Below are 14271 nucleotides of genomic sequence, written 5' to 3'. Positions count from 1 at the left end.
AGTAGTTAAATTTCAACATTAAACGATGAGCGAAATTAACATACTGCGTTTTTAATACGAACAGTGAGCAGGGTTAATCTTGGATATTACTTGAGCAAAACAGTTTTCAACACAAACTAGTCTGTCAATTGGAACTTTACACACCGTGTGCGTACACTTGCTCGGCGTCAACTCCGAATGTAGTTAGTTTCAGCCATTTTCAATCGAAATTTGTGGCTGAAAAATAGCAGCATTCAGTCTGTAACTATACCTATGCGACAATTCCATCCTTAAAACATCTGTCAATTGTAGTTAAGAATAGAAACAAGAAGAAACCTTCATAACGAAGGCGTCCCAAAACAGTCGCCAAGAGCACTAAATATGGCTCTGGTAAGGTTAATTTTTGGGACACAATTTTCTCAAAGACAAGAACAAATAACACAAAACAACGAGAAGAAGTGCTTACCCCGAAGGTTCAAGTGTGTCTTTGAAGGATCGCCATCGCCGTAAGACAACAAACGAAGGGAACACACACCAAAAATTAAAGTACCACCAAAAAATCCGAGAAAAGAACAAGATGCAGGCAAAGAAACCCTACAGTTCGACTGGTTTGCGCCACATTTTCGCCATGGTTTCGTCACAAATTTCCACTATGATGGAACCATCCAACGCCATCTTGGAGCACGAACCAACCAATCGGCGGTAAGAAATCAGCCCACGTGACATAAGTTTCCTATCCAGTCTTTCTATTATCCATGCTCATAGACATTGTCGGTAATTGTGCTTACATTGTGGATGGCTCCTCCTAAAATGTTCTACAATTGGTATGCAGGATTTAAGGAAGCCGAAATCATTTGTGGAATTGCTCACATTTTGCCATTTTACTGAAGAACAGTTACGACTTACAGATATTTCAAGCAACAACAATTAGCCACATACAGTTTAATATATATTTATTTAGCCAGGGCTAAAAGCAACGCTCTCGATATTATTTATAGTTTGCTCAAACAAAACAAAGAATCGTGTAACGTACGCTAAGCGGCGAAGGCAACGAGAACGGTTAAAAAACAACAATAGCTCTAATTAGCAAAAAAGCAACTTTGCCCGTGCAAGCACACTTTTTTTTGCACGTTTCTTTGCCGTTGTTTTGCACGACTTCAACGTGATTCCTAGTTACACGTTTTATGGAGGAAATGTAGTAAGTGTTCTTATTTATTTTTTTTTCACTGCCACTCATTTTCACCTTGGTGACCGCTAGCATTTCTCATTTTCTCACCGCCGCTACAAACTTTTTATTTTGTTTTATCTCTCGCTCCAGCTCTCTGTCGCTCTTTCTCTTTGAGATTCGCTAGCCTGTCGCCTACTTTCCCTCTTTCTCTGTCCTTTTCTTTCCCTATATCCTAAATTTGTGGACATACATTAAATCTATGCTGAATACTTTAGACAACACGGATACAGAAACAATCTCCGCTTCCCGCTTTCGTCTTTATTGACTCGCCGCCAAAGTGACGAGTTGCATTTGGGTTGCCATACCTGTTGATTGCGTTATTTTACATTGGTATGCCTGTGGTGTGGACAGACGGGCGGACGGACGTACGGTCACGTGATTACCAAAATTTCTCGGATGGGTAGATTACCACAGTTTCTTAGGTCTGGGACTAGGCTCGCGAGCGCTTCTCGCTATAATCCTTTAAGCCCCAATATTCACATTCAAATTATCTGTACTGATCTCAATACATTGTCTTAAAAAATAGTTGTGATACTTTGATACAAGATCAACGTATTTTTCATCTAGTGGTCATATAGTTAATTCTCATGATCATTTCTTTCCATTCTATTTTGATATGGTCAAGAAAAAATTGATGTTAATCACTTTTTGGACCTAAAGGGTGGAATCTTACATATTTTGAGAAATGTTTAGGAACACAAGAATTTGACTTTGAACGCGGTTTATTTGCTTCTTTACAGCTCATAGAACTCTAGTTGAGTAGTCAGATGAGATTCTTAAGTGAATCCAGTTTAGCTTACAAAGCGGTTGTATTTTGTTTTACTTGTTTTTAAGCAAAAATACATAGTATTCATATGCAGAGAGTAGGTGTTAGGAGGTGCTAGACCTGATAGAACAAAAGAAACCAAAATTTAGTTGAATTCACCTGCGCGTGGAAAAAATTGGCAAAATTGGAAATATCTCTATAACCAGATTCCTATACAAGAAACTTAAACAATGGTTTGAAAGAAACCTAATTTTCCTAAGATTCTGTCGAAACAAAGTCTAGTTTGAAATTAGGACAATAAGTGAAATTGAGCTGAAAATGGCCCAACTGAGAACAAAGAACTCAAAAGGTGTTGGGTCACGTGGCACTAAGCTACATTTAATGAGGTATGTAAGGCTGATTATTATTCCAGTTTGGAAGCAAAAGTGAGAACTAATTTCAGAAATTGTTTATTTCCCTTTCCACAGCTGAAAACACCTACTAAGCAAAGTAATTATTTCTATCTAACGAACTCGTTTTTGTGTTTGCGAAATAAGCTAGAAGAGGTGTTTCTTAAAGTTAATTGAAACTTAACTAAATGTTTTTAAAATAACTTGAAACCCAAACACCAAAATAGAATAAAAGGTCGGTGCAAAACTCCATGTCTAGGAATTCCGATCTTTTGGCTGCAATGCGCGCAGCGGGAAGTGGACAAAAGCATGCCATCTGTTGGCTCACAATTAAGGCACGTATTTGATCTTGACAAAGAGTAATGGCGTCATGTAAATACATTTTAAAACCGACCTGAAAAGTACAACTAAGGAGGTTTATATATATGAATTATATAGGATATTCCAACACCAAGGATATATATATGGTTAAAATATGATATGTGAGAGGAGAGCCGACAAGAAAATTTAATCGTTTGTTCGTTTGTTTTGCGGTAATTCATAGCTAATTACGCAAAAAAGTACGATGCTTTTAATCGCAGAATCTGTTTCTAGGAATAACTTTCTTTCTCTGTTGTCGGTACTTTCCCCAATAATCAACACAGCGAGCGAAATATTATTTGAAGCAAGCAAAACCGAAATAAAAGATAAATACTGAATTAAATGTAAGTTGAGCTACGATGAAAAGGCGACAGCAAAAGGCCTCCGAACGTGTGAGCTTAATCGTTTTTGGACTTCACGGTGTCACATAAATTGCTCATATTCAATCTGTTGTTTTAAAATTGATAAGGTCGGTTTGCTTTGACTATCGCCTTGAAGTAGCCAATGGTTTTATGAGTAAATATGTTTTTATTTTTTTGTGGTTTTCATTTTTAAATTTTTGTAGTTATTTTATTTTGTTTTTTAAGCCCCTCAAATTTCAACTTGAAAATATATGGCCAATAAAGAAGCGGCTTAGTAATAATAAGGTAAAGAATAAAACTCCTGATAAATAGTTGATGGAATTGACGATAGCCTCAAAGCAATCTAAAACATGACAAAAACACGAGACAAGGCTTACGTTATTTTGAATGGCTATAGTAGGACCCCAGTTTAACTCGAAATCGGATAACTCGAACTACGACCTATTTCCCTAGGATTCGATCCTACTTTTCACGTTTACTCGGACAACTCGAATTCCACGCTAACTCGAACTAAATTTGGTTTCCCTTGATCAGAATTTACTTCGTTAACTCGAATTCTGGTTCATGGAACTCACCATGAATGTCATCCTATTGGCTTTTTCTTGTCTTGTTAAAGGAACAAACCCTAAAACTAGCAAATTTATTTTTTTACTGCTTCTTAATAAGGGCAACGAACACATCATGTATTTGACAGTCATTTCCCGGTATTATCATAAAAATGCTTAATAAAATTTCTCATGAGATAAGTTAAATGTGCCCTCTGCTGTATACTGTAGTGCTGAAATATCAATAAACTATCAATATTACCATGGCAAATTGAAGATAGAATCGACCCGGATAACTCGAGTCCCCGCTAACTCGAACTGTTTTTAGTTTCCCTTTCAGAGTTCGACTTACCCGGGTACTACGAGTCCTTGTTTACACTTTTTGCGTCATTAGCATAAGCTTGTCATTATCTGATAAAGCTAATAACAAGAAATTTCTGAATATTGAATTTCACCTATCTCTCAAAAATTGAACCTCATATACCAGATAGTTTCGGAGAAAGTCTCTTTAAAAAAGCCCAAAATTTACAAAGAATGCATGAGCTCAAGAAGTTTTTTAACTGTTGCTATTTTCTTTGTTACTGATTGTAATGAGCTGAAACTTGCACAAACCCTATAAATTAACCAGCTCTTTTAATTTTTGAACCTAATTGGTATATACGGCTACATCTTCCATGGATTAACTCGTATGCTAATGAGCAAAAGGTAAACAATGACGTCACAATCAATCCGCCTATTCAGTCGCAACACATGAGAACCTTTCACCAAACTATGCGTTTAGTCTTTGACATGAATAGTGCGAAAAACGGCGGAATTAACTCAACGTCTTTAAAAATACGTATCGTATGTCATTTTTGGAACTTCATGAACTGAAATTTTGGTAAAGATGGATTCTTTCCCGCTTTCTCGAGTCTGGGTTTGTTTGTCGCTCTTGTTTCCAGGTGTTTCCTCATGATCAAAATTCCTTTCACCTGCCAGACTGGAATGATCTTCTTCCAAACTAAAGTTAATAGCACCAGTATCTTGGAAAGAGGTTGAAATTGACGGCATATTCATTTTTCCTGTTTGCAGTTGGTTCTTAAAAACATTCCTTCCAGCAAATCTACGCACTTCTCCTTGCAAGTCATTCAAAGGCAGCAGCAAGGCCAGACAGCAGGAGAAAGAGCACTTGGGGTTCTTGAGCCATTCTTTTATAAAGCGATAGATGTATACAATATACTGAACTGCAAAGAAACAGAAGTCATAGTTACGTATACTTAGGACTGTCTGCAGTCATCTATCCCTTTCAAAAACACGTTCTTAAAACGTACACGTTGACTTGACGTTTTATAAGGCGGAGTCCTCTCTTGTACTGTCTTAACTCTGTGAATATTTTAGCTTTAAGTTCAAGTCTTATGGATCATGTACTTACTGACGGACGGACTTAGCAGTACTTACATACACACTTACTTACCTGCTTTAATACTTATAACAACTTGTGAAGATCACTGACTGTGAGAAACGCGATCAATTGTGAACCGTGCAATTTTTGCAAGGACGCGAAAAATCCCAAATTTTGCAGCTGCTTGCAAACCTGGACATAAGCGCTACCTCGAGGCATTACAGTAATACAGCTAGAGTTTGAATGGCAATTGAAGCTTAACCGATTTACATCTTGAACTAAATTTTGGCCGAAAACAAAAAGCAAGCACGGAGCTGACATCGCCCTACTTGTGATTGGGGAGCTTAAGCAACGACGACGGAAAAGACGACGTCTATTTGGACCCGCTCAAATTGTCAAATGTAGGCAACTTTTCTGTTTTTTTTTTTTTCGACGTTGATGTGTTCGTGGTCGTGGCTGCTTAAGCTTCGTGATCACGTTCCATTGGAATCGGAAATATCAACCCCGAGGATTAATTAATGATATGCAAATGAGTATATATGATAGGAAATACTGGTACATTTTGTCCCATTCACTTCACTTTGCCCGACACGAAGGGCCATTGGCGACTCACCCGCCCACCCCAGTGAGTAAGTGGGGTTCCAGATTGTTGATTCAATTTAGTCTATCTTGGGCTTGTCCCAGGTAAGATTGATTCCCCTATAATGTCATAAATAACAAAACCCAGGGTTGAATTTTATACTATTGAAGGGTAAATTAATAACCGAAGTAGTTTTATACATAACTTACCTACGAGAAGACCGATTACCAAAGAATTTGCTCCAAACACTAGTACCTTGAACATGATGTTATCCACATATGGATCGATTGCGGCTGGAATGTTCTCGCTGTTTATCTTACTAACAGCTCCTATTCCCAAGTTTACAATGGTCACAGCAAGAGATATCAGCATTAGTCTGTTCTCGAATGGATCCACTATAGGGCTGACGTAGGCAAAAAACATTCCATAGAGTCCTGACATGACGCAAGCCAGTCCGACATATGCTCTACTTTCACCACCAACCAAGATCAGACCTGACGTGAGGACCACCTTCCGTACTGTGTCGACCAGCTCCCAGTACCACGAGCGCGGATGGTAGTTTTCGAAAAGGAATCGCAAGCCTGTGGTGACTTCGCTGCTTTTTACTTCGATATCAGGATTTTGGTGCTCGTCTTCCATTTCATTCTGACTTGCAACGGTCAATCGCGCTTTCCAGAGAGCTATAAGTGATGCTGTGGGAAGAAGTAGTATGTAAGCGACTGCAATGTAGGCAACGATGACTGATCGACTGTAGTTTGTACTCTCACAGTCGATACTGTAGTCAGTCTTAAGAAACGTTTGACAGTGGGTTTTCGTTTTGTCCGAACAAAGCAGACGGCAAGTTGGGGGAAGCACACTAGCTGTGTTGGAGCAGGTACTGAGATATGTCACGTACAGAAAGAAAAACAGGTTTCTCAAGATCAGCCCTTTCGTTTGAGAAGATTTCCTTAACTTTTCTTCTTTGGAGGAAGCACTCCGTTCGAGTAGAAGCTTTCGTAAACAATAAATGAGAATGGCAACAATAATGGCTGTGGCATTCATTGCAAGAATTGCAAACAAGCTCTTAAAGGCATTGACCTTTAATTCAGGAAAGATGCAGTGAAGAGGCGCTATCTGGAATACATTAAGCTGTATCATCTCCGAATATTTTCCAATGACAGAAAGAGAATCTGGCCATTTGATATATGAAAATGTCTGTAACAGTCCATCAGTTACCTGGTAAAAGCCAATGACAATTTTCAGACTTCCAAGTATCATATCCACTGTGGATCTTCCTTTTTTCGCATTCTCTTGCTTCTTTTTACTTGACCATAGGATCACTAAAATAATGACCAGGATAACTGCCACCACGATCGACAGTTGTCCGATCATCCATTTCCTCGTTGGGCACTTTTTGCACGTTTGAAACTGTTTATAGTAGCCATCACTACAAATTTCACACAGCGGTCCTTGATAGCCGTCAGCGCAAGAGGAATTGAAGCCACCATGGCAAGCCTCTTGTTGTGGACATTTGTGCGGCATAGGTACAGTGTATGGGAACTCGATAAGGAAAGCATTAGTTGAGGAAGAGTTCCTTGAATCCAAGAGATTACGTGCAAATGATTCATAAAATTGCTTGTGGGTCTGATTCTCCCATTTCCACCAGTAACCCTTCTTCAGCTTAACATGGTCATCCAGACATTGTAATCCTTCTTCATCGCATTGTGTGCAGCCTTCAAAAAGATGGGTACGATGAAATCCTTTCAAACAGCTGCAAGCTCTAAACCCAGCAAATATGGAAGTATCTGTGCCTACAAAAAGCAAACGTCCGTTAGCTAAATTAATTGTATTTCAATCAGGCAAATAATTGGCTTTTTTGCATTTTTTAGAAAACATAAATAAAGTTTGAAAGCTTGTGGCTTCTGGTAGTTATAGGCTTCATTGTCAAATGGGTTTAAATACAACAAAGCTACTTCATAAGAAAGTTTCACCGCCTTGAATTACAAAGACATACGGTAATTGACAAAGTAGAGGCAAAGTCCTAAGGATATGTGTAAATAAATTCTCAACTCAAAACTGATATATATAGTCCTTATGCATGTTTACGTCAGACCACCAAGGCTCGTTTTGAAATTTTAAAAGTTACAGAATTTTGCATAAATGAATTGTAATGAGAGTAGAGTTGAAAGGAATACCCACGCTCATTAATTGAAAGTGAGAAGAAGTTTGCTTAGAAACGAGGCTTGGTGATGAAATTTGCTCGTCTGCCTTAATCAAGCATAAGTGCCATTGGCAAAGCAGTATATCGTTTCTCTCCACCTTCATTTTCTGACCAGTTTTATCTAAACTTCACCAACGTAATCAGATACTTCGAACAGGGTAACAGGGATAACGCAGTTTCTGTACACTTTTGACATTCCATCTTCTAACTAGGTCGTGAGTTTGACTCTCACCTGGAGCTAGGAAAATTTTTCTGAGCTTTCTGATGTTTGAATTCTCCTTCTTCTTAAATTCCTAATTACAATCAAGCCAGGTCAAGAGGGTCTCAATGGGGTTAACCGATAGGCGTAAAACGGCCAAAAATTTAGCCGATAGCCGTAAAAATTGAAAAATTTTAACCGTTAGCCGTAAATAGGGTAAAAAGGAGTTAACCGTAAAAGAAAGTGTTCCCTAGATTTGCTACCTTTAAGGAAGGTACTAAACTCACTTATGGTTGCCTTTTTTATTTCCCGGCTAGTGTGACTCCGTACGCATGTTAGGCGAAGCGCCTTCTAGGAGTTAACCAAGACCTAGGCTCCATTTCCTGCGCTCTCTCGGGGAACTAATTTTTCCCATAGTGAAAGTGTGGCTTCTTGCTGGGGATTAATATTTGCAATTTTCCGGAGGTCGTGCCTTCGAAACACTGGTGAAACAACAGGCAGAGCTGTTTGTAAAACACGTTGCCGATAGTCGTTCCGTACAGTCCTTCGCTATCATTAAAAACACTGGACACGCGGGAATTTTTTTATTGACCGTTTTCACACTAGAGCTAGAAATGGAGCATCAGGTCTGAAACTAGCCTGTGTACAGTCGCGTCCTCAACACAGACACCCCTTCTCCGATTTTTTCTGAGGGGAGGGGGAGGCTGTACACAGGCTATCTGGAACGGATAATCCCGTCTTCAAAAGTTAGGCGGATTGTTCATTCAAAATTAAAACTATTCCATTTTCAAATTAAGACGTATTACCTATCTGACGCGAATCATCAAACGGATAACGCGTCTCACACGAATAATCCTTCTCTAGTGTGAAAACGGCCATTTCTGTTATAATGAATGTCGCGCCCCGGCCTTGAGTTGGGCGTGTGTCTGCTTTTGCTTTTCCACAAAGATTATTTTTAAATTGGCTATTGACATTTCTATGTGTAAAATAATATTAGAAGTGGAATACTTTATAAAAAGTATGACCTATCAAATGTTAAAATTTTTCAAAAGAATACAGTCGACTCGCTCTTAACGGACACCTCTATAAGACGGAGACCTCCCTACTTAACGGACACCTAGAGTTGGTCCCTGCCTTTCTTTACTCCCTTTATTTGACTCTCTGTAAGACGGACATCTCTCTAAGACGGACACTTACTGCCGGTCCTAAAGGTGTCCGTCTTACAGGGAGTTGACTGTAGCTTACCTCATCCCGAGATGATCCGAAGACCTTTACTCAAAAAAATACAGGTTAATTAATATTTAACTTTTTGAAACAAAAGAAGTTAATTTTTAACTTTTTCGTTAACCGCAACTGAAAAAAATTAACCGATAGCCGTAAAAGAGCCAAATTTTAGCCGATAACCGTAAATGCCACTACCCCATTGAGACCCTTGGTCAAGCGTACCACCATAGATTCTACTGATGAATTCATATACAACTTATTAACCGACAGTGAGGTCATTACAGGGAAATCCCTGTTATGACCGAACGGACGAGGTTAATAAGCGGTCATTTAGCGCTCTAAATGAATAACACCGCAAGTAATTGAGCCTACGATCAATTAAAACCAATATCTGGTCGGTACATAACTTTTAAAAAAAAGTCACCTCAATGAATTGTACACTTTAACCGGCGATACAGACATGCGACACTGGACAGCGGATACCTTTTTCACAGCTGTCAATTGACCATAACATGGATGTCCACTATCAAGTTAAACAGATTGTATATGCCTTGGACACCTAGCGAATAATGCCCGGTCATTACAAGAAACGTTTGCCAGCTTAGCAGCCAATCAGAACACTCGTACTTTTGTAGCCATTTTGTAGCCATTTTGACACGTTGACATTTTGAAGTCTTGTGGTGATTCTTATCATTCTTACTAGCATCCAATGAGCAGTAAAATCACCAGCAGATGGTTAAAGTTATCTTGTTTCCTTCTTGAGTTTGATAAAGAATTTTATTCAAAAGCTATCGAAGACGATTTCTCTTGATCTGATAGAATGCTGAGAATCTGCAGCGCGAAATTCACTGCCCATTGAGCATGCAAGCATACAGATTTGAATTTGATACCCCTGCCACTATCAATATAATCTGTGTGGTCTATGTTTGACTGGGTTTGACTATAAAATATGCCTACCTTGCGGACAAGCAATGCACTCACGGGCGCTTTTGCCAGGCGCCTTACTGTATGGGACAAAAGTTCCATTTGGACATCTGAGGCAGCTGTCATTGACAAACGCTATGGTATCCGAATAGAAGCCTCCTATAAGAAAGTGTAATCAGAGTGAAAGTGTCCTTGAAACAAATTTAATTTTGTAGTCCCAAAATATGAGCAAAATGGATCTACAGAGCCGACAAGAAGTAGTTAGTTTGGGGTAAAATTGCCGGGTTCCTTGGTTTTTGGTCCGACGTTCGTTTTTAAATTCCATGACCTACAAATAACGTAGAATTCCCGTAGTATAATTGGTTTCTCTGGACGTACTTTACTATTGCATGGCGTAAGAAAAAAAAGCTAGCATCTGGTCGTATTAAGAGTCCAATAAATGTGGCTGGCTGGATACTGGTAAAGTTAGTACTAGTTTTTGCGTTTTTATGAATAGAGACAGAAGAGAGTTTGAGCATCAAGTATACGGTAAGCGGCGAACGTCAGATTCAAGTTGAGAATTTCTCAAAATAGAAAATGAGCAGATAAAAACAGCTCAAAACAATTCTTATGGATAAAAAATTGCATGAAACTACCAATTTATGTGTTGAAATAATGAAAAGTAAACGACAATTAAAGGGAAAGTGTTGGCCCAACGTTGTTCACCTTGTACACCAATGACCTACCAAGTGCTGTTACCTCTGGCTCTGTCTTTATGTGAGTGGAGGACACCACCGTTTATTGCATTGGGGACACTGTTAATAACACGGTCACTTCTTTAAACAAAACTTTATCGGAACTGAACAGTTGGTGCCTAGAGAACTCTTTAACTCCTCACTCGGCAAAGTGCGAAGCTATGCTATTGATGAGAAAACCGCACATTGGGCCTCTAAATTCTGTGTCTATTGGAGAGGACCGGATCAAGTGGGTGAAACACACTCGTCTTTTGGGCGTTACTATCGATGACAGGCTTTCCTGGTCACATCACCTTACAGATGTAAAAGAGAATTTTGCAAACAAACTGAACCTACTGAAAAGGAGTTCGTTCTTGTGCAGAAACGCCCTATTGGACTTGTACTCCAAGATAATATTACCATCATTTTTGTATGGACTTGGTTGTTTTGGGGCGGATGCCCTAATGCGGACCTTCTACATTCACTGGAAGTACTTGACTGTAGGGTAGCCAGAATAATATACAACTTGCCCCGCGGCGTGCCTACTGATGAAGTATACAGAAATTTGAATTGGAATACTTTAATCTTATATTATAAAATTATTAATTAATTAAACTACTCCATAGCGTGTTTATCGGTTTAGCACCTGCGGCTCTATCATACTTGACAAATAAATCTTGCACTGAGTACAATTTCAGAAGTAGTAATAACATAATTGGCCAGCGTTTTAACTCGCAGTATCTTAAAAACTCTATTAGTTATAGAGGCGCTATTCTTTGGAACACGGTTCTCGACTCATCTTACCGGCCGGTTTACTGTTTTTTATCGCAAAGTGAAGAAGGACTCTTCTTTTAAGGAACTTGATTTTAGCGCACAGTCGGTCCAGTCGCTGCCTAGACACAACTAAGAGTTTAAATGTTTTTAACTGTTTTATGTTTAAAATGCTGTAGTCAATTTACTTAGTGGTAACTAATGTAAATTCATTTTAACGTTGTATCTTTTTTAAAATCTTACTGTATATTTTTGGAGTTTTTGTTGTAGTTGTATTTTGTGAGTAACGTTATCCCTATTTTTATTATAGTTCTATATTCATTTGTAATTGCTTTTACACGACCCCACAAGCTTTGACCTTTAAATCGTGTCGTGTTTAAATAAAGGATATGTTGTTGTTGGGAAACTTAGTCACCTGATTCAAATTCGCGTTTGCCATTAGACGTAAACGTGATGCTTAACCTCTCTATTGTCGAAGTCAGTAAAACGCTAGAACTCGAATTCTACCACTCCTGTTTGTGATTTAAATTTATCATCACCATAAGACAAGAAAAAGCTCCGATAATAATCATGTAACACAATATATATTTTACCTGCGGGACATTCGACGCAGTCTAGACGACTTGCATTGACAAAAGTACCAAGTGGACATGGTCGTAAATTGTACTCATCGAGAGTTGCATCCGCAAAACCAGCTCGCTTAAATGAATCGCGTAGTGCTGTGTGGTTGCCCGAATATTTCCGAAGGTCAAGAGAAGTAGAGTTATCTTGACCCAAGCCGCTAAATTGAAAGATATAAATGTTTCAGTAAAAAGCTTTTATAAAATGTAAGAAATTGACATAAAGGTCGTTCAAGAGATCAGTACATCTTACTGATCGAACGTGTTTTGTATTATTTGATGGCTTTTAGTAACTGCACTTTTAATTGCTTAATTATACATCTAGCCGGATTTTTGATAACGTTATCGCCAAATGGACCTTTTGTGTCGAACAATTTTTTTCGGTCAAAAACTATCTCCAAAGTAGCTACTATATAAACTAAGAGTGCAACTATTGCTTTTTTCTTCTTCTTCTCCTTTCCTTCTCCTCGCTCTTTCTTTTTCTCCTCTCCTTTTTCTTCGTTACTATGATTTTGGAGCTTCTCGGGCTTAAGAAACCTGCCTTTTGACGCTTTTTCACTCAAATGACTGCAAATTTCGTTAGGCTGGTTTTCAAAAAATCGGCTAGACATATTCTCATAATTATATGAAATAAAGAAAGAAGATATATCTGGATTGAGTTCACAAGTTTAAAGCCGAGGTTGCTAAACTTAGCCGGTAGTCTGTGGAATTTTCAGGTTTTTGCAAGTAATATCTACGTAATGGGAGAACACTGATCGTACCTTAGAAGTTCCCTGCAAAGATTCCCTTCCAAAAGATAGATCTTTTCGGAAGCCACCACTTTTGGTTCGATTCTCGTTAGCGACCACTATAGCTTGGCTTTTTGGGTGGTCGCTTATGAGAGGTTCGACTTCTATTGCAACGCCCTTTCAACATCAAGACGGGTGATATTTATAAACGTTTGACCAGAGAATGATAAGTATATAAAAAAAAAAAACAGAAAAGGGACAAAAATCCAGATTCACCTATACCTCACGATGCGAGTTGAGAAAATGGGTTCGGCAAAATTTAACTTCATCTCTTCAGCATAGTTTACATCGGGTTGATGCATGGAGCTAAAGTAACTGAGTAAATGAAGGTCAAAGACAATGCAACCGCATATTAGAATATTTGTTACGGTATTAAAGAAAGTTACGAACAGATAAATAGTGCAGCGCTCTCGTTGAAATGAATCCAAGACTTTCATGGTACCAATTTTACCATCATTCATGGTTCTACAAAAGAAAACAAAAATGGATAGTTAAGTCTTTCTTATTGATATCAAAGCCCGATTCCCTACGAGCGAAGCGACTGATAGCAAGGACACCAATAATTGAGTTTTATATAGAATACTTCATGAAAAGTGTGCTCGTACGGTGTTGCACAATTGCAAGCTATTAACGTATCCTAAATTGAACGAGTGAGCGCAGTGAACGAGTGTGATTCCTGATAAAATAACAGCGAGTGCATATGTTTATCATATACATCCTTATACTTACATATTTTGTGGGGCTATTGCTAAGGAAGATGCAGAACTCCCTCTGTTATGTATTTGGCCAATTTCTACAACAGTTCTGATAATATACCAATCGTACTTACGTGACGGAATTTAGGTTACAAAAATCATGAAAAGACAAGACTCGGAGGCTCACTGCTTTTAACTGAGTGCGAATCATGAAGCTGCAAAGAACGAAAAGTTAACTGAAATGTTTTTATTACCTTTTACGTTTGTTGGTATCATCTACTGTATTACCACTACTATTTGTCCCCATAATTATTACTTAATGTTAATTCTTTTGAAGTCCTTTTAAGCTGTCACACCTACTTACATATCAGCACTACTTGTACCTTGAATTAGCAATCAGCTTAAAAGTAAAGACAATTCACAATTGCTTTTACGTTTGTTGGTATCATCTACTGTATTACCACTACTATTTGTCCCCATAATTATTACTTAATGTTAATTCTTTTGAAGTCCTTTTAAGCTGTCACACCTACTTACATATCAGCAC

The 14271-nt window shown here is 38.4% G+C and overlaps 1 protein-coding gene across 1 annotated transcript; it reads right to left on the bottom strand.

The window, feature by feature from the left end:
* Window positions 1-4457: 4457 nt before the first annotated feature.
* LOC140927500 (uncharacterized) lies at window positions 4458-14031 on the bottom strand. The gene is made up of 6 exons (XM_073377162.1): window positions 13979-14031; window positions 13252-13494; window positions 12215-12402; window positions 10171-10296; window positions 5800-7380; window positions 4458-4852 (listed from the first exon to the last, which is right to left on the bottom strand). The coding sequence occupies exons 1-6, from the start codon at window positions 14029-14031 to the stop codon at window positions 4458-4460; spliced, it is 2586 nt and encodes an 861-aa protein (XP_073233263.1).
* Between the last annotated feature and the right edge of the window lie 240 nt (window positions 14032-14271).

This window comes from Porites lutea, chromosome 1, assembly GCF_958299795.1.
Source record: "Porites lutea chromosome 1, jaPorLute2.1, whole genome shotgun sequence".
Lineage (NCBI taxonomy): Eukaryota > Metazoa > Cnidaria > Anthozoa > Scleractinia > Poritidae > Porites > Porites lutea.
This window is presented reverse-complemented; position numbering and strand designations above follow the sequence as displayed.

What these genes read in the sequence shown, in the direction of transcription:
- LOC140927500 (XM_073377162.1), bottom strand. Translation starts at nt 14,031, where the DNA reads ATGGGGACAAATAGTAGTGGTAATACAGTAGATGATACCAACAAACGT. An exon ending in GATACCAACAAACGTAAAAG is followed by an intron (nt 13,495 to 13,978) that starts GTAATAAAAACA and finishes TTTCTTTTGTAG; the next exon opens with AACCATGAATGATGGTAAAA. An exon ending in GTGCATTGCTTGTCCGCAAG is followed by an intron (nt 7,381 to 10,170) that starts GTAGGCATATTT and finishes TGCTTTTTGTAG; the next exon opens with GCACAGATACTTCCATATTT.